This window comes from Terrapene carolina, unplaced genomic scaffold (genome assembly GCF_002925995.2).
Source record: "Terrapene carolina triunguis isolate 2854851 unplaced genomic scaffold, T_m_triunguis-2.0 Scaffold130, whole genome shotgun sequence".
NCBI classification, from domain to species: domain Eukaryota; kingdom Metazoa; phylum Chordata; order Testudines; family Emydidae; genus Terrapene; species Terrapene triunguis.
The window spans coordinates 22,238,695-22,263,629 of NW_020664481.1; the positions used below are offsets into that span (position 1 = coordinate 22,238,695).

The 24,935-nt window shown below is 45.1% G+C and overlaps 2 protein-coding genes across 2 annotated transcripts; one reads left to right on the plus strand and one right to left on the minus strand.

The window, feature by feature from the left end:
• Positions 1-43: 43 nt before the first annotated feature.
• OGFOD1 (2-oxoglutarate and iron dependent oxygenase domain containing 1) lies at positions 44-14,745 on the minus strand. The gene is made up of 13 exons (XM_026652651.2): positions 14,543-14,745; positions 14,248-14,393; positions 12,157-12,203; positions 10,028-10,128; positions 9,018-9,134; positions 8,338-8,429; positions 6,413-6,541; positions 5,845-5,958; positions 4,928-5,007; positions 4,484-4,782; positions 3,102-3,224; positions 2,173-2,231; positions 44-1,491 (listed from the first exon to the last, which is right to left on the minus strand). Exons 1-13 carry the CDS (start codon positions 14,697-14,699, stop codon positions 1,333-1,335), a joined length of 1,623 nt encoding a protein of 540 aa, XP_026508436.1. The 5' UTR covers positions 14,700-14,745; the 3' UTR covers positions 44-1,332.
• Positions 14,746-15,006: 261 nt separating this feature from the next.
• NUDT21 (nudix hydrolase 21) lies at positions 15,007-23,092 on the plus strand. The gene is made up of 7 exons (XM_026652652.2): positions 15,007-15,232; positions 17,380-17,580; positions 18,629-18,692; positions 19,997-20,086; positions 20,705-20,780; positions 21,557-21,671; positions 22,798-23,092. Exons 1-7 carry the CDS (start codon positions 15,117-15,119, stop codon positions 22,817-22,819), a joined length of 684 nt encoding a protein of 227 aa, XP_026508437.1. The 5' UTR covers positions 15,007-15,116; the 3' UTR covers positions 22,820-23,092.
• The last annotated feature ends 1,843 nt before the right edge of the window (positions 23,093-24,935 follow it).

Here is a 24,935-nt window from a genome sequence, read left to right on the forward strand (position 1 = left end):
AAGCAGTAGTTAGTCAGCTGTCCAGAACTCAGACACACTGTTCCTTCCTGAGCGCCAGCACGTTGTGTGACAGCACCAGTGAGTGGGCGGATAATGCCTCACCGCTTCAGCAACGTGGCACGCCTAGCAAAATCAGAACTGCACCTCGCGCGGGGACAGCAGGTCACACCAATCTGCTCCTGTCATGGCTGAGCAACCAGTGTCCTAACTAGCCTATTGCAACCCCAGGGGCCTGGGGTGACTAGATGGAACAAGCTGCGCAGAATGCAAAATTAGGTATTTGGCTACGAGAGTGATGGAGACCACGCCTCTGCCCAGCTAGAATTAGGCCACAGCTTGAAGGGTGATGGTGAGAAGACACACTGGGGATGGCAACCCCACCTACTGTATTTGCCAAGGAGACAAGAAGGGTGGATAGGCCCTTAACTATGTTTTTTCCACCAGCCCACATTATTTTAACCCCTGCTTAGATCCTCCCACTCCCCGTTCCCTGCTCACCAAAACCCTATGGGTTTGTTCTTTGTACCAGTACACGTAGACTGAGGCTGAAGGCTCCCCCTCAACTATCATCTCTCCCCACCTCGTCCCTTCCCAGATATACAAGGTTTCACTTTTTTCATTGGGGGGGGAAAAAAAACCACCATGTTTTTGGCAGACATTTTGACAAGCTTCTCTCCTGTACCCACCAGCTCCTAGATAATACAGCAGTTATGTACTATTTCTCACTGCAGAGGGAACAATCAGGCCCCGGAAGAGATATGGCTTGCACATCAGGGAAAGTCAGGAAGTCCTGGTTTGGAACAAAGCCTGGTTCTTTCCTCCTGATGACCAGTTGAAGGCTTTGGAGTATAAATCTGTGCAGTGCTCATAGCAGTCACCAATTTGGGGTTACATAAAGTCTTGATGTGCCTCATGGCAAGATGTACATTCATTGCAGGGCTCTTCAGGAGAGCTGGGCTGGAACGCTATGCAAAGCAGCTATTCAAGAGTGGAGTGTTACGGATCCAAGTAAGACTCCCTCTGGTGGAGCAGCACCAGAATGTGAGAGTGAGTAAGAGTTAAGATCGGACAGCAGAACAGTGCTTCCGTTTGTTATTTAAAAAAAAACCACACCTATGAAAGTCACTTGGACTTCAGCACCAGCATGACAGCTCGTATGCTGTCAGGTGAAGTTTGCTGTCAGCTTAAATCAAATCTAGGCTCATCAAATGGCGCCAACCGATCCATGCATTACAGATGCTGCTACTAAGAAGCCAGTCCAGGAGCCTATTCCAAACCCATTACTGTATCACTAAGCCATTCCCTCTCAGAACATGACCATGCCAAGTGCCATCACTCATAGTAGACAAAGGAGAAGTCCCAGAATCCAGCTCTGCTCTGTTTTTTTGGACGCTTCAAGCTACGATGGTTAACATACTTCACAAATTTCAAAGTCTCTTTGTCTCTGTAAACCAAGGCCAAGCAGTTGTTCTCTGGATTCACCGTCAGCAGCTAGAACAGACAAGGGAGATCTTGTTTTGGTGTTCTTGGAGGGGGAAGCAGGAGTTATTTTCACAAAAACAATTTTCAAGATCTTATTCACATCAGAACCAGCGCCAAAATAAGTTATGTTACAACAAACAGCTGGAGAATATCGTGAGAGCTTTTATGCTGAATACTGCCACCAATGGCATGACTCCAGCAGAAGCTTGAGAATAAACGACACAGCCTGCTGCATATTAAGACCCATCAGCTTAGGTTCTTTATTAGACAGTTGTCACTTGCCTCATCTAAAAGGGGCCTAGCACTGACCCAATATTACCATTGTTATTATGGAAGCACCCAGGGGCCTCAAACAGGACTGGGACCCTGTTGTGTTAGGCGCTGTACAGAAACAAAGGCAGAGATAGAGTGTAAGCTCTTCGGGGCTGGGACCAAGACAAGCAACCCTTAGAAAACATGGCAAGTGCGCAGTTTTTACAGACACACACATTTCGGGCCCAGCTGTGCACAATAATCACGGCCTACAGCCAAGATGGGGAGTATTTCATTGCTCCCCAATCCTGGAACTGCTTCGATGTTCTCCACCTCCCCAGTGTAGGTTAGAGCAACCTCAGTGCTGCTCTAGCACTATGCCCCTAGGAACAGGACTGCTGGCCAGGGCTTAAGTAGCATGGTGTGTTCAACTCTTACCTCCTCATCTTCACCCTTGGCAATGTAGGATGTAAAGCCACCATACTCTGCATCCCAATCTGAAAAGGTGAAATAGAAGATAGACTTAGAAAGCTCAGGGCACTCTCGTACTCCCATACTCCCACTGACCCACTTAGATCAGTAGCACCTCCACCCTGCTCTCCAAAATTCTTGGGTACCATACTACCTCCAGTTACCTATGGCCAGTGTTGTCATGCAGAGACATGGGCTTGAATCAGTATCCCTCACTACCCACCAGGACCCCACACACCCAGGAAGAAGCGGCTAGACCCTCTGTGGGTTTCACACACACGGAACAGACACCTCCCAGTCATTTAAAGAGTCAAAGGTTTTAGTTGCAACTAGGACATTGAATAGGATAGGCCTGCTGGTCCCAGCAGCATGCTCATATTGACTCTGGCTTGTGCATCCCCAGGGCTGCTGGCAGCTGACCAAGACGCAAAAATACTTCTGACCATTTAGGCTTCAGTTTTCAAAAGTGACGAGCTAGTGCCTGACTAGCTAGCCCTGCAGATAACCTCCCACCCCCAAATTCACTCGTTACTTTGGAAAAATGCAGGCTTCAGTATTATGTCTTTTTTAAAAAAAATCTACACATGAATTTAGTGATCCATTGGGAAGTAACCTAGCGCTACTGTGTGGTAATACAGAGCCAACTACTGTGGGACTGGCCTACGTCAGCAGTCCGAATCCTGCTGCGAATGACTATGAGCAGGGACGCCAGGCAACATCACTTAGAACTGGGAGAAAAGTAGGAAGGAGCCTTCTATTTAGAGAACAGCATGAAAGGTTTGGTGGCTTCAAAACTGCTGAAAATTTAACAGATGAGGCTAGATGATTCCTAACAGAAGTCCCTTTTCTTTCCCTTTGGCAGCAAGGAAAGGGAAGGCTTGGATCTCCCCACATACCTTCGCAGCCGCAGAAGAACAGCAGGTCCAGGGCAAACTCTGTGATTTGGGTGTCATGGACTAGAGTGTAGTGGCCATTTGTCCAGTGCCTCAGCTCCCCCATGCACATGGGGACACTTGAGCCTAGGTAGGAAAGCAAGAGTCTAACCAGCCTGAGAGGATACAGCAGCTGCACAAGAGCTAACATCTACCGCCCCAAAGGAGAAGGCAGGCAAACAAGCTCTGCATCTTTATTTAGCCTCTGAAATACCTCCTCTGTAAAGCAGATAGATTTGGGTCCGGAAGCCCCAGTGGGAGATGAGGAGAGGAAAAGGCCATGGCCACCATCAATTTCATTCCCAGTTCCCCGCAGGCATGTGCCTTGCGTGTGCCATGTTTGAGGGGGGCCAGGAGCTGCCATGTGATAAACCCAGGCAGGGCTAACATATGGAGTCCAGCAATGCTCTTACCAGCCTCTGAAAAATGGAAGCGCTCCAGGTGGCTTTCCAGTCCGTGAGGCTTTCAGCTCAAAACTTCAAACCCAGCATCCTCTGTATGGGCACCCAGGCGCTTCAACAGGAATAGGGTGTTGCCCCAAACTCCCCTCCCTGCACTGGTGTAATACTCAGCCGTCCCAGGGATGTGCAGATCAAGTTGGGGAAAGTGCTTTGGGATCCCTCAAGATGTGGAGAGACCTTCCGATTCTGAGGGTTTGGCAGCCCCAGTTTATCATTCGCACCCTCCCTCCCCTAAACCCCATGGCCTCTTGCTTCCTCAGTCAATCACAATGTTTCACAATAGCCAGAATGAATGGGAGTGGTTAAAAACACAGAAGGGGAGGAATGGAAGTTCAAGTAGTGGAGGCCATGGGCTAGGAGTGTAAAAGAGGAAACTGATTTCCATCACCACCAGGAATCTTAGGTAATTTAGGGTGCAACAGGGTCTTTCACAGAACAAATGTACTAGGAAAATGTGGGTGTAAAACCACATTACAAGTGGTAAAGGGTTCAGGACAGGTGTGGTTCCTGAAGCTATTTAACTCTTTCTAAACAGTTTGACTAGATTTCAACGTGATGAGGTCACTTTAAAATACTGTTACTAAATGTGTAACCTGCAGAAAGTCATTGACTCAGGCCAGATGCTCTCAGAAGCAGCCACTGATTTTGGGTGTCCAACTTCAGACATCTTGAGCCTGATTGACACAGGTGCTGAGCCCCACCACTTCCAGTGAAGTCAATGGAAGCTGTGGCAATCAGGCTGAAGGTGGGAACTCAAAATCAGAGGTCACTCTTAAGCTGACTGTAGCCTAGGGGTGAAGGCAATGGGAGTTTTGCCATTGACGTCAATGGGGACCAGGTTTTCACTCTCGTTCTTTTAACTCCGGCCCTGCTGGCTTTACTTACTGTTCTCTGTATCACTTTCTTTGGTTTGGGGGTCATTTTCAGGCTGATCTACTTGGTCAGCCCCGTCGTTGGCCTTTTGACTGCTTTCTCCTTGCTTGGGTTTGGAAGAGCTGTGTCCAGTGCAATCTGCAGCTCTTCCTTCTTCTCCCTCCTCATCCTCATCCTCAGAGGAAGCCAGGAAGTGCAGCTTTAGGCCTGTGAAGTTGGAGAGCAGCAGGAACAAGGCCTCGGAGTGGAATAACTCCAGGCACTTCCTCAGGACATCCGGAAGGCTCCCCTCCTCAGCCTTCTCATAACATCTGGAGGAGAGGGGGGATGTGATGAGCAGATAGCTGGTAAGGCTCCAACATTCAGACTAAGGAGAATATCTGGTAGGCACCTCCCCAGCAGAACATGGCTGACCTAGTTAACCAGCAGGAGTCAGCAGCACAGACACAACACTACCTTTTATTGGGGGGTCCTCGGCTGCTCCAATTGATGTCTTCTTTCTGCAGAGCTTCACACACAAGCTGAAATTTCTCTCCCTAGGAGCCAAACACATTGCAGAACCCTTTAACACACATCTGCTCCACAAGCTTTCCTGGTGCATTAATAGTAGCCGCTCAGTGCTGTTGTGTGAGGCATCCAGTTTTAGTTCTCTGAACTGCATTTGTCCCCCACAGCCCAGCCGGGGCTAGATGAATCCAGGGGCTGGGGTGGTGGTTGTGATCCTCCACTGCCCTGCAGCTTGTATTATCAATTACACCTGTGCAGAACGGGCATGAAATGCTACTAGATTAGCATCCTCTGCGCTCATACAGGTGAGCGCATTCCCCACTTTACACAGGTATATGTGACTGCACAAAGGGCCAGGCAGGGTGAATCACACCCAGGACCCACAGCCTCCATAGGGATGCCAAGTCACAGAGCATAGCCTCTACTGGTCATGTATTTCACAAGTGGTGTAGCAACCCTTCCTCCCACCCAGTGCTTCTTGCCCAGGAGACTAGCCTATATGACACAGGGACTCAGGGTAGGGATTCCACCAAAAACAGGGCTAGGGGACAGGCGGCAGAGCAGGGACGAGAGAAGGGACCACGAGGAGCTGGAGCAGTGTTTGTGGTTCAGTCAGGGTGTCCCTGTGCGGAGGAGGGGCTACAATCTACATAACTTCACCAGGATAAATCGGGGGGGGTTGCAGCCACCATTTCCTCCATTCCTGCCTGAAGCCACTAAGAGGAGGAAGAAAGACCAGCTGGATCTCGGCTTCTCAGCTGCACAAATGACCCACCGCATTCACTACCAGTTCGTGTTCCACACAATGCCCACCAGCACCACAACTGGGGAACAAGCCCACACACAGCACATCATCCTGGACCCACCTTAAGGAAGTTCTTCAGGAGAAGCTCTGATCGCTCCTCAAATTCCTCCTGGATCTGGGCTTGGGAATCCATGTCCAAGTAAACTGGGTTGATCCACTCATACAAGATTTCATGCTGAAATAGAAACGACATCTCAGTTTGAATGCTGGATTTGAGATTACACAGATAATGGGACTTCCCCCGCACAATGGCGTAGGGCTGGACCATCCCCTTATTGCCCACGGCATTTGCTGCAGACATTTGCAATGGGCACAGAATTCCTTACACAAAGCTCTCAATAGACCTACTCCCACCACCAAAACAGAACTCTCCAGCCTTCTCCCCAAACCAGTGGCTACTAATACAACCTTGCACTTTTCATCCTTGGTCTCAAAGCCAATGACTGGATGGGAGAGAGGAGGAAGTTAACGGTTCAGTTTTAAGCATCCAAGAGATTGCTGAAAACAGTGAGGAAAAGAGGGAGTTGTAAAATTCTAGGAACCCACTGCCTCAACTGTGTGCCTTCTAAGTATCCCACAGACATGAAGGAGGCTGGGTGGGGGCGAGCAGATCTCTGCTTTTTGCTTACATCGTATGGGAGATGGGGACTCCGGGGCAAGAGGGATTCAATGTAGCGGGGAGGCCTTGCCACCGACGGGCCATGAAACCAACCACTCACAGACAAGCGGCACTTCCCTTTGGTCAGAACTTCAGACACCTGGAATGAAAAGGTGAGAATCGCATTACGATTAGCATCTAGTATGTGTGTATTATGGCAATGCCTAACGGCCCCAACTCAGCTCAAAGCCTCATTGTGCGAGATGCTGTACATGCACCTAGTAAGAGAAGTCCCTGCCCCCAAAGAGTTTACAGTCTAGGCAGACAAAGGTCTGGAGACAGGAAGGATTATTGTCTGCAATTTAGATGGGGGAAACAAAGTAAGTTTAAGTGTTTTGCTCAAGTCTGTAGCAGGACCATGAATTGAACCCCAATCTCCTGTGGCCCAGTCCAGAGCCTTAACCCCTGAACTATCTTTAGAGCCCCTACTCCCGGGGCAGAGCAGGAGCCAACAAGAACTATGGGATAAATTTTTTGCTGCTTGGTTTGCTAGATTACTATTTACCATGATCTGCAAAACTCAGCTGTGATGTGGCTAGCCAGGAAACACAAAAAAGGGTGCCCAGGACAGGTACTATGGGAAGCAGTCACAGTTCATGAGCAATAGCCACACGGTAATTTACATATGTTTATTTTTACCTTTAAAAATATACTGTAGAACCCTCTCTCATCAGGATGCAGTTGTTCCACTTGCTAAGGGCGAAGTTCACCTCTGTGCAAAAGACCCAGGCATTTAATAGACTTTAATAGGCTCCCTGAACTGGGGTGAATTCCAGACTGGTCAGTGGAAGTCAGGGGCTTCTGTATTATGATGAGACGACTGATTAGTGCAAAATTTGACAAGAGCTAGTCACCTCAATGTGGCTTAGGGTGAAATTAACTATAGGTGTTAATTCCACATTTCAGGATATATAGTGTCCTAGGGGGCTTTGAGTAATTTGGGGTGGTGGCAACAACTCCCCAAACCATTTGTTAGAAAACAAAGATGCCACCAATATGCTAAGTGTGGTGGGTCACTGCTGTGCTAGGAGGTGCTCTTGTATGCCAGCTCACTTCCGAACTATGAAAAAAAGGAAGCCTGGACCAAGATTCAGAGATGTGTTTGGAAGTAACAGCAAAATGCTCCTTGCTGGATGTTTGAGAAAAGGGATTTTTGCTGGCTTCTGCTGTGAGGGGTTTGTATCACGCTGACCCTCACTCAGCCATCCAATGGCAACACAAAGGCACTTAGATTCATCAATAAAAGGGTCAAATGCAGAGATTCAACGATCGCAAGTACTCCAAGGGATATGTGGTGAACTCTGTGTCTGGGAGCCTTTGACAAAAGCACTCCCAATACAGTCAGCTGTTTTTTTAAAGCCTATATTAACAGTGTCAATGACTGAATGCAGGACTTTGAATGTTGCTAAACACGGGACTAAGTTTCAGTTAGCAGGAGGCAGTCACAAGGCTAAGCTATGAATTCACATGGCTTTACATGCCTACAATAAGTTGCCAACGGATAACAGCTCAGGGAATGACCAGTAGGGCTTTCTGTTATTTATCTCACTTGTAGCTTAAATAAAACCCTATGCCACATAGCTGAGCACACGGCTGGCCTATGTTAACACATTCTCATTGCTGTTTCCCCTCCGACCCCCTGCTGCTGTGCGCCCCACCCCGTGGTATTTTCTGGTGTCCGTGAGATGGTTTTATTTAGAACTCACAGAAAGAACATGACGGCTGACACTGGAGCCAGGATGTTATTCAGAGCCCTTGTCCTGCTCTGTGGTTGTACAGCACCTAGCACAATGGGGCCTCCGTTCTGATTGGGGCTCCTTAGGGTGCTACCACAATACACACAATGGATGCTTACAGCAATCACACTGGGTTGAAGAAAGAAGAGCAGCTCCTTGCCTGGTGGAAAGAGACAGGAGACACTTCGAAGAAGACCAGGGAATTCCATGAAGGGACTAACGACTTGACGACCCGCTGCGGCTGAAAGTGGCCTGAGCAAGAAAAGACCGCACATGCTCTTTACAGTCAGACATGAAATCCCCATCTGCCCCCACAAGCCCCTTTGTGCTGGTTCCAGAACCACTTGGGACTGGTAAGTCCTGCAGGCCACATAGGAGGGAGCTCCAGAGTAAGAAGCTGGCCTGGGAGGCCTAAATGCCCATCAGGGTGGGCATCTCCTCCTGCCTGGATCTCAGTCACTGAACAGTCCAGTCCACAGAGGGTACTGGGCAGAAGTGTGGCTACTGGCATCACCCTCACCTCCCTCTGCAGCTACGAGTCAGAAACAAAAGGTTGCCCTCTTCATCTACACACTTCATGTCCGTCCCCCACCATCTGCTTCATCCCCCAAAGGCTAGTCCTCACATTGAGCCATCACCAGTAGCACAATCCCGAGTGACAGCTTCACTTGTCTCACTCAGACATCGGTCACTGCAATACACCAGCCTCCACCTGAACGAAGCTGCTTCTCCTCTCCCTTAACGGTGTCTGCTACGAAGACACACAGTAGCAAAGTGTTCCAAATTCGTCCCTATAACTGACATCCTCAGACGTACAGAGCCAAGGGACCATGAGCCTACCGTCTGTGCTGTACAGGTCCAGAGTGCCCCCGTCGCTCTTCTCCCACGGCGGAACCAGGTACAGGATGAAGGCAATTCTCCGTCCCTCCAGCTCATCGTCATGGCACAGCAGGGCATCTGCAATCACAAGCTTTAGCAGGCTTGCAGAATTCATTCATTTCAGTGGCCATTCCCCATCCCTGCACCTTTGAAAGAAAATCCACCCCCTTCCCTGGGGCTGCATCCTCACCTGGCCACAAGCCCATCTGATTCACAGACCTCGTAAGTGTAATTTCCTTGGACTCCATTACAATGACATCAGCTGAACCCGTCCATCAAAGTGCGTAGCTACAGGGCCCTCCTGCCACCTTCCTCTCCTCTCGCTACTGCTCAGTGAGAGGAAATTGCTCAGCTTCCCTGAATGATTCAAACACTGTCTCTTAAAGCCACAGTGGCATCAAAATGCACTTTGAGCGAGTTCCCTGCTGGCAAGAAATGCTGTCCTGACAGTGCTGGTGACTGAAGGTCTACTCAGCCAGGACAGCATGGGCAGTACCAGCGCAAGCTTCCTTCTCTCCACTCCATCGATTTGACTCAATCTTAGTCCAGGAGAACCACTTCTAGGGGGAGTCTGGTGTCTGTGACCCACTCCGTCCTGGGCCAGCACGGGGACCCACATGACAAGATAAGATATTAGTGACAAACACCAGAAAAACCTTAACTTCCAGAATTTGAACTCCTAGCCATCCTGGGGCCATTGGACTGGCCACAAACACTGGATTTCTTCAAAGACGGGTGGCGGCGGGGGGAAGCTCTTGAGTTCACTGGGCCCAGTTTAAACTATTAACAGCAAAAATACCCAGGTATGTCACTTCTTCTTTTTGGCCCTGACTTGCTTCTTGCCTGAATCTTTGCTTTGCTGGATGACAGCTTCCAGGAGCAGGAGTTCCCAGGGAGCTTTGAAACTGGGGTCCCCTTGGCAATGTAATGCTCTCCACCCCCTCCGAGGAGAAGGCACCCTGCTCACTCACCTGTATATTCATACTTAGCACAGGACAGGTCAATGATTGGTTCCAGCTCCACCTGGGTAACTGCAGACAGCCACTCCCGGAACTCTTCAAACAGAACTTTCCTGAGAAGACAAGCACACAGCAAATGGGACATGCAGCTCCTCAGCATTAAAGGTTTCCTAGGCTGAGGTGCTGCAGCACCGAGTACATTGTCATATAATTCCTGCCAGGAGTCCTGCATTCGTGGGCAACCCTACAACAAACATCCAGGAGTGCAGCCCCTGTGCTGCTGAGAAACATTTACAGCAACAAAGCAGTTGAGGATGGAATTAGTCAGTAAAGAAAGAGATGAAAGTTTCAGACTTCTAAACAGCAATTTTACAGTGCTAAAAAATAAGTGTTTTGGGGGAACGGAGGGTGAGAGGATTGAAATGCTAATGGGGAAGCAATCAAGGAGGAACCTGAGATGATCATTAGAACTAGGTGGATGGGGGAATCTATGCAATTTCTTTCCCCCTCCCCCAAAACAGTAAAGCGTATAGCATACAGCTTGAGTTAACTGGCCACACAGTTTGGAGATAAATGGGGTTTTTGTTAAGAGACGATGTTAGATTTAACAAGAAAAACCAAACCAAACCAAAAAGATGCATCAGGCATGATAGATATGGTGGACGGTTACATTAACATGGCAAAATATAATTAAAATGATCACATACACAGAAGTGATATGCCACTTTACCCCATCTAAAGGATTTGTGTGGGCCCTGGACATTTTGTAAGTTTCTGAGTACACAAATGTCAGTTATGAAAGCAGGTTGGGGGGGGGGGGAGAGACCCTCAATTAGCAAGTTAAATTATTTTTTATTCGACCACTGGGAAGTAGAGAGGGGACAGCCTCCTTTGACAGATATGGCAATTTCCTGAAATATCTTTGCGAGATCTTATTGAATTCAGTTTAAATAGCTTTGGAGTGATGTATTATTGTAGGATAGTATGTAACTTCTCTAGAGGAGAGACGTAGCCAGTGTAAACCCTGGGAAGTGTTATGAGCTTCAAAGGTCTATTTTAAACAATGTGCCAGACAAGAACACACTTTTAGGATAATAAAGCTAAGTGGGTTTCGCAGAAAATCTCTAGGGAGAGGCGTATGCAAATATGCATACGCCTCTCTCAGACTGGTACTAATTTATTATCTTGTGAGCAATCTCAGGAATGATTTTTGTGGTGTGGGAGGCCATTGACCAGCCATCTAATGCCAAGGACTTTCCATTAATATAGACTCAGGATGGATCTGAACAGGAACCCTTGAGTTTAAAGCCCATTGGGCTATTAAACCCCTCTGTCAGAAGAGAAGTTGATAATAGAAATGCTGCAAACTCTTCACTACAGCATTGCTCCGGGCTAAGCTCTCACTTCGGTGTCACTTCAAAGAGGGATTTCAGCTTTCAATCTACGTCTTAGATTTTCCCTTCAAAGCTCCATTCACTGACCTGTCCAGCATCAAATCCAATCTTTCCTTAGCAACTGCCTGCTGTTATAGCCACCTCTACAAAAGAGTGAGATAATCAAACTGGCAAAGCCAGTGCTGGATCTGTTAAGGCAAACTATCACGTTAGATTCATTCATTAACATATACCTTACAAGGTGAGGGATGCACAACTTCTCTGCTTTGCCTTAACTGTACTCTCCTGTAACACGTGTCTCTTTAATAGGGTATTACACTAACAGCTAATTGAAATTTTTTGAACAAAATGTTGTGTCATGGGAAAAAATTGCCTTTTCCCAAAAATGAAATTTTAATGAAAAGCTCACAAAAATTTTGACAATATTGATAATTTTTTTTTTAACTGTGCCTTTTTTTCTGGTATTTTTTCCTGAAATGTTTACTGTAAACATTATAAAAATAGTTATAGAAAGTTTTTGGTAAACAAAAAATTCTAGCAATAGTCTTTTAAAAAACGGTCCCAATCCACTTAAAAATATATCAGAAAAATAATCATGAAACATTTACGTAAGAGAGTCCATTTTGAACAACCCTGAAACAGGATTTTTCACAATTTTTTCACAAAATGATTTTCATTTTCTGGTCATGTCCCTTTTCTAGAAAAGGGTGCCTGATCATTTGCCATGATTTACAGGAGCTATTTTACCTTAATGCCGAGATGTGAGGCTCTTTTCTCTTTGTCAGATCATCAGACTATGGACATGCATGGAAAATAAGAACAATTATTTCATTTAGACTGTGCTCTAAGTTACAGTTGAAATAACTAAGGACAGCACTTAAAATAAATATTTCTAGGACCATCATCAGTGTAACTTTTCTGCAACTATTCTGGAACAGGAGTGCAGAATGGATAGCAGACGGCCCTCGCAGGCAAAAGTGGAATTAAGTAACCCAAAAGTTATTAGGCACAATGCCACCATCACCGATGCAAGTTAAAGGTCTCAGGGCACCAGTCCAAGACTGTGTAGCAAGGTTGAGTCACTGACATGCCAAAGAAGTGTCTGCACTTGGGAGGAGAGTATCTGTATTCTAGAGCTACCACACCTTCAAAGAACCTCGATGTTCAGCAATGTACAGGACGTAGACATAGGAATTTCTCATTCAGATGACAGAGATGGAGTGACAGCCAATTTTCAGAGGGCCAGGGGTGGAGAAACCAGAAAAGAACTACTACTGTCTAGTATTTAGGTTTAAACCTGCATTCTCCTGCAGTTCTGCAGAATTAGAGCTGCAGATGGACTCATCAGTAAATACTATTTCATGTTCATATGGATATAGATAGACAAGCAACACAGCACATAAACAACCCCAAGAAGAATAATCTTCCTTAGACTGCTTTACAATTATAAACTTCAGAGTGCAATAGGAGGGAGCTGGTAATATGATCAGAGCAGAAGACTGGGACATAGGCCTCAAGGGGTTTCACTCCCAGCTTTGCCATTAACTTGAGATCCCCTACAGACCACAGAGACAATCATGGCACATATGTAGGCTTGGCAGAATTCAAATTTTTAAAAAATAATTTCAACAGATAATATTGATCGGGGTTCTCAAACTGGGGGTTGGGACCCCTCAGGGGGTCACGAGGTTATTACATGGGGGGGGTTGCGAGCTGTCAACCTCCACCCCAAGCCCCACTTTGCCGCCAGCATTTATAATGGTGTTATAAATTAAAAACACTTTTTATATATTTAAGGGGGGGGGGTCGCCTTCAGAGGCTTGCTATGTGAAAGGGGTCACCAGTAAAAAAAGTTTGAGAGCCACTGATATTGATTTTAAAGATTTTTTATTATATCGATTTAAATTTTTACAGTGGTGCAAAATTATGGGATTTAAAGATTTTTTCCAATGTTTATTCATTTGAATTTTCCCAATTGCAGGAAACTGAATGGGATTGGACAATAATTATTTAATGACAGTAGACATTGATATTCAAAAAGTTAAAGCTTTATAACCATTAAAACACAAGTTGTCAATGTCACTTGTCAAAATATACCAAGTAAATATCCTTAAGTCAAACTCTAATAAGTTGTCAAGCAGCATTTTTCTTACTTTGCCTATCTGTAAATTTCAATTATTATTATTATTGGAAATATTTTTGTTGTTTTTTTGTGTATGGTGACATTGAAATTTACTGATAAAAATCGAATCCTTCCAAGCCTAGACGTGTGAGATAGATATAGCCAAGTTTTCCAAAAGCAGTCACTGATTTTGGGTGCCTAACTCTCAAAACTGCTTGGTTCTGATTTTCAGAGATAATGAACACCCCAGACTTCAATTAAAGTCAGTAAGAGCTGCGCATTCTCAGCCCTTCTGAAAATAAGGTTTAAAGTGCCTCAAATCCGGCATCTGAAAACGGAGCCACTCCACAGTCAGTGGCAGCTTTTGAAAATATTAGCCCTAGAATGTGGTCTTGCTCCTCATTTCCCCGCGTCGCCAGCTGTTACGGGGCGGCAGTCACACATTCCGCAGGAGCGGTAGGAGGCTTAGCTCACGTTTGTAAGCCCTTAACGAGGCTCTGACAAAGGGGCTCTGGAAATGCACCGCGTCACGCTCAGATTTGTGCCATTGGGATAAAGACGCAGAGGTCCTGTCCCGGAGAAGCACCTAGGGTGACCAGATGTCCCTATTTTATAGGGACAGCCCCGATTTTGGGTCTTTTTCTTATATAGGCTTCTATTACCCCCCCTCCCCATCCCGATTTTTCACACTTGCTGTCTGGTCACTCTAGAAGCACCTGTTTGAACTTGTACAAATCGTTGCACTTCTGGTGGCAATCCAGGTCCAGGAGCTCCCGCTGCAGCCCGTCCAGGAAGCCCGGGCACGGGAGGAAGTTGGGGATCACGCCGTGACAGAAGGGAACAGGGTCCAGCGCGATGGCCTCTGAGGGCGGTAAATGAGACACGGTGAAGCTCAGCCCCCACCTCGGCCCTGGCGCTCGCCCCGGCCCTGCCCAGCCCCCTCCGCCCCGGGCCGGGCCCTGCCCGCGCTCCTCAGCGACGGGGGCCCGGCTCCCGGCCCGGCCCCGGTACCGTGGTTGAGCGGCTCCCTGCAGCCCCAGGCGGCCCCCGCCTTCTCCTTCAGCGCCGGCTCCCGGATGGCCGCCGAGAACTCCCCGCGCACTTCCCGTTTGCCCCGCTTCTTGCCCGGCTCCCCCTGTGCGGGGTCCCGGGCCCGCGTCCCGCTCATGGTGAAACTGTCCCCGCTCCGGCACGCGGGGCTACAGCAAGCCTGAGGAGGCGCCTACAACTCCCATCATCCCTCGCGCAGTCACGGGAGCCAATCGGCATGAGCCGGGAAGGGCCGGGCAAAGCTCTGATAGGCCTGGGGGTGGGGCAGGGCAAGGCTACAGCAGCCAATAGGGACGCGGAGGGGTCCTGCATTGGGAATGGGTTTAGCGGCTAGAAGGGCGGGCGGCGGAAGACGAGCCGTTGCCGCTCTCTATGGTCCAGGCGCTCTGTGCTCCAGTCTCGATGGTTCCCCTTTCCGGCGCGCGGGCAGGCGGTTCCGGCGCAGCCATTGGCGGTGTGTGAGGCCTGGCGGGGATGTTAATGGTGGAAGCTGCTCCCGCCGCTGAGCAGCAGTGACCCAGCCCCCCTCGCTACCATGTCCGTGGTGCCGCCCAACCGCTCGCAGACCGGCTGGCCCCGCGGGGTGAACCAGTTCGGGAACAAATACATCCAGCAGACCAAGCCGCTCACGCTGGAGCGGACCATCAACCTGTGAGTGCCCGGCCCCGCGGGCGGCCCCCGCGCCCCATTCCCCGGCCCCTGTGGGACCAGGCCGTCCGCCTGTGAGTGCCCGGCCCCCGGGGGCGGCCCCCGCGCCCCATTCCCCGGCCCCTGTGGGACCAGGCCGTCCGCCTGTGAGTGCCCAGCCCCGCGGGGGCAAGACCCCCCCGTTCCTCGCTGGGGGAGACACCCCTTCTCTCTCTGTGAGAGACCCGCCCCGTAGATCTCCCCCGGGAGAAAATCCCCTCAGTCCCCGGGAGCTGCAGACGCTGGAGAAAGGCATCAACTCTTCCTCCCCATCCCCCTGCTTATACCTCAGCCCCACCTCCCCCTGGGGGGACCCCCCGGCCCGCAGGAAGTAGGTCCCTCCTAACCCTATCCGCTCACGCTGGGGAGGACTGAACTCTGAGTAACTGGGAAGACCTCTTGGTCTGGAAGAGACCTTCAGTCTGTGAATAGAGGCGTTTGGACCATCCACCTCGGAGTAGCTGGAGGTGTAGCTATAGTGCTGCTATCTAGTGAAATTGAAGAGCACGTTACTTTCGGAGCCCTGCACATCGGTTCTACTTAAGGTTTTTGTGCTGCATCTACCACTGTAGTACCCGAGCTTGAATATGGGACATAGAAGTTTGTACCCCACGTGTATTCACTGTTTAGTGTTTGCTGACTGTACAGTAAAAATATTTAATATTTGGACTACTGGGAGCTGCAGAATGCAACATGGTTTACACTGAGTATCAAAGATGCAAGTGCTAATGTGCAATAAAAATATTTTCTTTATGTAACTGCCTTAGTGGGCCATATTCTGAAGCAAGCTTTGCTTTACAATGGACAGCACATTCTGGTACTTTCTTCTTTGATAGGTAGATTTGTGAAGTTGCAGTAACAGCAAATAACAAAAATGTAATAGTCAATACTCAACAGTTAACAATTACAAACTCAAAAAGACAGTCATGCATCACTTTTTATATAGTCGAGTTTATCCTCACAGCCCAAAGGGATAAGACTCATTTTAAAAAGTGAAAATGTTAATGTTCAGGGTTTCCTTCTGGAGGAAAAAAAATATCAGGAAGCTGTAATTCTTTGGAATTTGTGTTATCAGTACAGGTGGAATTTTTTTTGGACCCAGTTAAAGAATGACACATTTATAAAGTGAACAGCATTGCTGTATGGTAAATATAACCTTATTTTAGAGACTGAATTGGAATTTAAGATTTTTGGAATAAATTAAGTGTAAGAAGAAAGTAGGGATGAAATCCTAAAGCTACAGATAAAGAGGAGAAAATGCAAGAAAATGGTAATGCGGGTAATAAAGACACCAGTGATCAGAAACAAGGGACCTGGATTTGAGAGGATGTTCATTAAGAGCTTCTAAAACTAGAGCTGCTTATAGAATAGCAGTATGCATGAGAGCAAGCTGTGGTATTCAGAGTGCTAGCCTTTGTGGTTTCTGTGCGGGGGGGGGGAATTCCAAAGTAGCACTGAATTTGGGAAGCTGTCTCTAAGATTAAGATTGTAGAAAAGAAGAACCTAAAAAAGACAGATTTCAAGTTGAATGTTTATAATTACATTAATAGTCATCACATTGAACTGAGACTTATTGAGAAATGTATATTGGCATATTTCATCAAAGCACCTGCATACCACAGATCAATAAAATCAAGTACAAATCATCAAAATATAATGGAACATCCCCTGCTTATTAACAAACCTATTCCCTGTTATTAGAATGAGTGTTCAAAAGTCTGTTAAACAGATTTTTAAACCACAAGTTTAAAATCTCTCCTCACTCAGGCAGGTGCTGAGATCCAGTTGGTCACAGAGGTATGGGCTCTTTACTTGAGTCTCTTACTGCCATTTGCAGAAAGCTTCAAACCCTGGACCAGCTACTGAGTGTGACCCAGCAGTTCCCTCTTTTGGTGGGAGAGGGACAGTCTACAGTCTCTCACATAAGTGGAGCCCAAATAATTTAATGAGACTATTTCATCATAAATATTTTGAAATCCGTGATTGCTAATTGTGCAACTACAGTAGCTGACCCTCAAGTTAAGTACTATGCACTTGTGCATGTGAGATCTGGATTAGTCTTCATGATATAGTAATATGTGTTTTTGTTTTGTTTTGTTTTTCCCTCCTAGGTATCCACTTACAAATTATACATTTGGCACAAAGGAACCCCTTTATGAGAAGGACAGTTCAGTGGCAGCCCGGTTTCAGCGCATGAGGGAAGAATTTGACAAGATTGGAATGAGGCGGACTGTAGAGGGTGTTCTGATTGTACACGAGCATAGGCTGCCCCATGTGTTACTATTGCAGCTAGGTACAACGTTCTTCAAACTGTAAGTGTATATTGTTGGAACTTGACATGGCAGTAACGTTTAGTAGAATCACAAAGCATTTCCAAATAACAGATTAGTCCTACAGCAAGTGTACAGGCTGCTCAGCTGTACTCATTGAGCATGGATTGAAGTGTGAGATCCAGCTGTTGCAAATGTTTATATGGGGAAACATTCTGAATCATCTCTTTCCTGCAGAAAGTTGATGATGTGCTATTAAGTGTGCTGACTTTTAGTCTTCACTGTAGTACACATTATCAACAGGCGATGTTCTTAGAATTCATCACCAGTAATTATTATTGCCCCTGAATGAAGGGACATGATGAAGGGAAATCATGTATAAACACACTCACTTAACATGTTAAATCATTGAGGCTGAATTTAAAAATCTAGCTGCTTATAGGTCATCCTGTTTCCTTGCTATGCTTTTCTTGATATGGAAAGAGAAAGTAGACTAATTCTTGTAAATTTCACAAAATTCTGAATTAGAGGTGGAAAAGACCTGTTGGGTTATCCGGACCACCCGACTAGTGCAGGTTTATCTCCCCACAATGGGTTACCTTCTAGTTTTTGTGCACTCCTACAAGTGTTGTTTTTGGGGTTAAAACAAATGAAGGCACAATTCCTACAGCCAAATCTACCCGTTTCCTTTTTTTGCATTTTTCTAAAATCATTAGGCCCTTTCTGTTAAATTTTGTAGCTAAACCGTGTCCTTTTCAGAAGTCCTTGTAGGAACAGTGCACATTATTGTTTATCACGTCTTACTGAAAATAAGTCATTGTAGCCATGAAAAAACTAATTGGAGGTGATGGCCTCAAAAAATCATAGTGACCATGCATGCTACCCTATTTAGTTTTGAAGTTGTAATAAATCCAGCAAGGTGAAATTTGAAAGTTCAGACTCTTTTTTCTATTTCCTCTGTCAAGAGCTTGAAAGTGAGTTTGTAAATCCCTAAAACTGAAGAACTGAGACTCCCTTAAACTTACCTGTCAATATATTTATAAATAAAATAAGAGATATAACATTAGCTCTCATCATTAATTTTTCACAGACCAGGTGGTGAACTCAATCCAGGAGAAGATGAGGTAGAAGGTCTCAAACGTTTAATGACAGAGGTATATTTTCTTCATTTTTCTTTCGTTGTTAGAGTTATCTCCAATGCAATTGAATGTTGAATCGTTCTTGAACGTTTTTGGACAAAACATTATAAATAGCCTTTTTGCCATTCCTAGCCTTTTGAGTGCTTCAGTGATTCCCAACTAACTTCTTTCTGGTAGTTCATATAGTATGATCTACTACTTCATTTGTATATTTGTATTATGATAGTGGCAGAGAGCAGTGGTGGATTAGCCACTGGGCGAACAGGGCCCGTGCCCAGGGGCCCCGGCCAATTGGGGGTCCTGGAAAAATGAGCGACCTGCTCTGCCCGCCTGGTGCTCCTGTGGGAACAGGTCCAGGCGCCGGGGCTTGCCTTACTCTAACCATTCGGCGCTCCCGCTGGGGAGCGGGGCAAGCCCCTGTCCTGCGATCCCGTCCCTGGCTGGAGTGGCGAGCGGAGCGGGGCAAGCCCCGTCCCTGGCAGAAGCTGGGCGGGCGGAGCAGGGGGCCTCCACTTGCTCCTGGCCTGGGGCCTCAGAAAACTGCAATCTGCCTCTGCCAGAGAGAAGTAGAGTTGTCCAGTGGTTAGAGCACTAGCCTAGGACTTGAGGGACCAGGGTTCAATTCCCTGTTCACCGCAGACTTTCCTATGTGACCTGGCACAACCTTAGACGAGTCTCCCCTTAGCCTCTCTCTGCCTCAGTTTCCCATATGTAAACTGGGATTAACACTTCTCTACCTCACAGGGATATTGTGAGAATAAATCAGATTATGGTGCTCAGATACGGTGGTGATGATAGACAGACCCAGTCAATGATAAGGGCCTCATTGTGGATAACTCTGCATCCAATTCAATTGTCCTCTGCTATCCTGAACTAGGTGCTTAATTTATACACCAGGGACAATCCATTACTTAGACAACTCCTGTGAGTTCTGATTAAATGGCTTTATATTCTAGCTCTTGGGGTCAATTACACTCAATTGCATTTGTGAACCATATTTTCAAAAAATGTTTCTAAAGGCTGATCTACACTGAAAAGTTACATCAGCATAGCTGCCTCTCTCAGGGGTGTGCAAAATCCCACCCTGAGAGATGTAGTTAAGCCTAGTTTTATACCTTGTCTGGAACATGAGGACGACTTACATCAGTACATCGGTTAGTACATACGTATTCTAATTCTAATATAAGACTACTTTAGCTTGGCTCTGAATTGCATTAAACCCTTATTACAGCATCCCTTAATGCTTCCAGTATCTGGTTCCTAAGAGTACTAGCAATGGAGCATGTAGAGGTTTTCTGACTGCAACTGGATTTTGACAGATACTGGGACGTCAGGATGGAGTTCAGCAAGACTGGGTGATTGATGACTGCATTGGTAACTGGTGGAGACCAAACTTTGAACCTCCACAGGTCAGTGTCCATGCCTGCATAAATTTTGATGATTAAAAATAATTAGCAAGGTGTGTTTCTGCAAAAAACTGAGTCCATTTACTAATCAACTTTTTTGGGCAGCCATGGCATGTCAGGTTTCCTTTGCTGGTTTTTTTTGTTTGCTTGAAGATTTGTTCCTTTTGCTGGCTGCACTAGAGACCCAAACTACAGCTGGGCCTTTAGTTTTTCAGAGTGTGGTGTAATTAGTACATCTATCCTGTAAAGAAGATAAGCTCCCTTTAAACTTTTATTTTGAATTGTTTAGTGATAACGTGCTTGGCAATGTGGTTCAATTTCTCTTGCTGTCCTTGATTGTTCTTACCTGTTTCCTATTTCAATGTGGTAATGTCATTTTGAGACTGCCAACACTTTCTAGACTCTGAAAATTTAACTGTGGGGGCTTAATGTCTTTCTTAATGTTTTATAATATAGTTTTTTTTAAAAGTGAATAAAGGTGTATCAGATGTAGTTTCTTTTCATCATGTGGTAATGTCCTTCTCTGTGACTCATTCCCGATTCTTTAAGAAGCACTTATAGATCACTGTGTACTTTCAGAGTGCTGTACAAACTAATTAATCTTTTTTTTTTCTCCCTCAGTATCCCTATATTCCAGCTCATATTACAAAACCTAAAGAGCACAAAAAGCTCTTCTTGGTTCAGCTGCAGGAAAAGGGTAAGCATTTGTAGCAGAGATTCTAATCAGTGTTCTATTTTTTTGTGTGCAACTACTGAGACAACAGTTTCACATTTCATATTGAAAACAAATGTGGTGTTAAACTGATTTTAATGGAAACAAGCTTGTCATCTGTAAAGCAAGGCCCATAAACAAAGTTTAATAAGTGTTCTGCTAAAGTGAATGGGGTGAGAGAAATAAAGGATCTCATGCCCCGAATGCAAAATAATTAAAATATAGTCAAAGAAAATGACTAGTCAGTATTCTTTAAAACTTGGCAGCAAGCATGTACTGTTTGTTTATTTTTTTTTGTATTTAATTTAAATTATTTTAATAGATTATAAGAAGATTTTAGGCCTTAACATAGGTTGACAAAGTGGGTGAGGTAATATCTTTTATTGGACCAATATCTGTGGGTGAAAGAGAGAAGCTTTCAATCTTCCACTTTCAAATTTAATTTTAAATAGGATATTTATATATAATTTTAATAAAAATATCCAATTTTTTTTTTTTTTTAATCCATCCTGATTTGGAGTCCTCATAAATTGGGATCGTTTGCCAGGATAATAGGTGGGATAGGCGTGCATATGTACAAAGTCTCAGCATAAGAGCTCCACTTCTAATTGTATAAAATAAGCCCATTGGGACACTGTCGTTTTGGATGACAGTGAAGTGATTTTATATTTAAAGGGGGGAGGGACCCTAAGTGAAACCTTAGTTCGAAATTGTTAGTATTAACAATGGAAAAGTTGTTTCAATCTTGGATTCATTTTTAGCTTTGTTTGCGGTCCCAAAAAATTACAAGCTGGTAGCTGCACCGTTGTTTGAGCTCTATGACAATGCCCCAGGATATGGACCTATCATTTCCAGCCTTCCTCAGCTTTTGAGCAGGTATAGTATGCGGCAGATTCACAGTATAAGCAACTACTGTGCTGACTAATAAATTTCTCAGCGTTTTTTATAATATATTTGAGGTGCATCACTGCCATTCAGATAAGAAATGTGCATTCCTTAGCCTTCTCCTTTACTGAAAATAGTTTGTACCTCATCAGGCTTGAGAGCTCAGTGATCTTATTCTTCGTGTCGCCTGTGGTGTCGCTGAGCATCTACTCAAGTAACTTGCCATGCAACCCACAGGTTAATTTGTCAACTGTCAGTGAAAGAGGTTCTATTCTTTACCAGTCACATCCACCTGCTTGCATGGAAAAATCTCTGAGATGTCAGAACTGGTAGCATCCTAAAAGGCTTGTACCATTCTTACTCTTTATTTTTATCTCCCAATTTATCTGCTGTCAGCCTTTGCAACTGCTGGTGTAATTTTCCTATATAAAGACCACAAAGGAAGTCTCTTCCAAAAAACTAACAAAATGCTGATCTTTAAGCAGGCACAGGTTGTATTACTGTTAATTACTACTCTTTCAATAGCTTAACCAGAGCTGAAGTCTCAAATCTCTAAACCTGGATCCTAAGCAGTTAAAAGCAAGGACATCTGAAAATTGAGATCAATACATACTTGACACAGTACAAATTAGATTTCCTATTTCTCACATAATGGTCTCTGTTCACTCTGCAAACTTCAGTTTTAAGAGTTTATAACTCTTATGTGTAGCTTCTTGTTCATGCCTGACTCCTGACATATGCAGTGTTTGTCCAATAGCAATTTTCTTCCACACTATAAGACTTCCCCTCCTCCTGTCCCCGCGATGGAAACAAAACTCACATTGGCTTTTCTCTGCCAGAGAAGCTATTTTTTGAAGGTTCAAGAAAAATTAGTTCTGTAGGATTGGATCCCTTAGTATACTTGTGTGTAAAGCTGAGGTTAGTGTTTACCTGGTGTAGACAATTACTGGTTGAAGTACAAATACTTGTTGACTGGAAATCTCATCTTTGCTTTCTGTCAGGTGTGTGTTTGTTTAGCTCAGAAATAAAATATTGCGCGCACAACTCATTTAATCACTTTCTACATATAAATGATGAAAATAAATCTCTTGCATGGTGCAACTATTTTTTATTTTAGATTCAATTTTATTTACAACTGAATTCCCATATACTTGAAGAGTGTGATAGAAGAAGCCGTCTCTGTGAGCACAGCTTTAAGATGTAGAGGGAAGAATACATGTGACGCAAGGATTTTTTTTATGTCTCTTTTTTTTTTTCCCCCTGAAAACCGCTAAACTTTCTATTGTCTGAATAGCAAAGTGAATCTCAACTGTTTAGATAGTGGGATGGCGAATGTGATTCAGTGTTTTAATCACTTTTCATTGTAATAGTCACCAGTTTTTTTTGTACAACATTAAACAAACTAAATTGGATTGTTTGTCTATTTCTTATATAATAGCTATTTGGAATATCTTACTGAAGGTGGGTAAGAAATTAAAGCTAATGCTTTCTTCCAGGTACGGGTTGAAGGCAACAGTAGGTCTAAATAATGGAGGGGGGAGGGGAGAAACATTTCAGGGCAGACCTAGTATGTTAACTGAGCATTCAAGCTTGTGCTTTCCTGAGCAGAGAGCATGTGGGGGAACTATCCTGATGAGAGTCTGAAACCTTTAAGAAAAAATAGTACTCAAAGTCAAGGTATGCGTGACTTAAAAAACAGTAGCCCAGTAATCTGCCTTAGCATTTCCATTCTAATCATAAGTGGCAAGGTGGGCCATTGCTATAAGTGAAACTGACCTTGACTGGTGTGGGAACTTGACTGCTCATTACTGGTGATCTCAATGGAGTTATCTAGAACACAAAGGTTTTCTGACTGAAATCAGTTCATGGGACTGTCCTATATTAACTAATGGGATCCAGGTAAAATATGAAAATACCCTAAAGAGCCTTACAAGAGCACTTTTCTGATCGGTCATGGGGGCAGGGCTGTAGAACTGAAATTAGATTGGTAACTGCATTGAAATATTTATCTGCCCAATCCCTGGGAGCTGTCTCCTTACTGAGCAGAGCTCCTATAGTTTAACTGTATACCCCTTTCTTCTTAGAAAGGATCGTTGAGACTCGGGGATCTCGTTTTCTCAGTTTACCTCAATCTACTGCCAGTATTAAACATATCCAAACAACTAGGATTTCTCTATTTGGGTGTGTCAGATTACCTTTTAAAAAATATCTTCTAAAAATTGGGGAAAAGGGTACACTAGGAAATCACTGGACATGTTTTATTTTAATGGTACCATATCCATCCATAGTATGGACTAATGGCTAATTTACCCTGTCTGAGCTACACTAGAAACAAATAAGACAATTTAAACAAAACTGACTTAAAATATATTGTGCTGAAATGTTGGAGGGAGGAGATACGGGGACTCCATTGTGTAAGAACTTTATTTAAAAAAGCAAACAAAAACTGACCACAGACTTGATGCCTAAAGCTAGGCTCCTCAATAAATGAATTGGTTTTATTTTCGGAGGTGTAGAGCACTCACAAAAGTCCATAGGAACTGCAGCTGCTTAGAATCTCAAGTCACTTCTATTTAGGAATTTAATTTTAGGCACCCAGGTTTGAAAACTGCCCTGGGCTTCCTGCCCCATCATGAACCTGTGCTAGGAGGTCTCCTCCCTGTCTCACTTTTCCTTAAGTTACTACTGTACTTACTCCTCCACATCTAAACATTGTAAGGAGAGGCAGCATTTTGGGAGAAACCCCCAGCTGGGGTATTAAACTTACAGATTAATTCTAAATTCTGTTTTGGCTGTATTGCTCCCTAAGACAGACGCTGATAGCTAATTCTTCTGGGGACAACTACAATAGCAAACAGTCTGTGTCCCAGCTTCTAGCTTTGGATAACCTACTGGCCCGCGCTCCAGCTCCGGGCTCCGCTCCAAAGCCAAATGCTACAGGTGAGAAATGTGCACCTTCTGCTAACCTGACAACTTTGGAGGGTCTATCTTGTGATGATGAGCAGGGGAAGTGAGTCCTGCACACTGGGGGAGTTACAGTGGAGGGTATTTTGTGTGGATGTTTGATGCAGGGTGAGGGAATATGAACACAAAGTGGAAAGAGCATCTAGTAACTTCTGTAACAAGGAGAGAGAGAAATCTTTGACCCTTTGAAAAGCCCAAGCCTAGTATGAACTTAATGTAATAACGAGCCTCAATTTCTGATTCAACATTTTTGAGGCATGATTTACCATACAAAAACAAGGGAGATAAACT

Bases quoted from the DNA above. Each gene is read 5' to 3' on its own strand.
- OGFOD1 (XM_026652651.2), bottom strand. From the start codon at position 14,699: ATGAGCGGGACGCGGGCCCGGGACCCCGCACAGGGGGAGCCGGGCAAG. The intron at 6,542-8,337 runs GCAAGGAGCTGC...TTTTCATTCCAG, and splicing joins CTCCTGTCTCTTTCCACCAG to GTGTCTGAAGTTCTGACCAA. The intron at 5,959-6,412 runs GTAAGCAAAAAG...TTTCTATTTCAG, and splicing joins GTCCCCATCTCCCATACGAT to CATGAAATCTTGTATGAGTG.
- NUDT21 (XM_026652652.2), top strand. From the start codon at position 15,117: ATGTCCGTGGTGCCGCCCAACCGCTCGCAGACCGGCTGGCCCCGCGGG. The intron at 18,693-19,996 runs GTATATTTTCTT...GGATTTTGACAG, and splicing joins TCAAACGTTTAATGACAGAG to ATACTGGGACGTCAGGATGG. The intron at 20,087-20,704 runs GTCAGTGTCCAT...TTTCTCCCTCAG, and splicing joins CAAACTTTGAACCTCCACAG to TATCCCTATATTCCAGCTCA.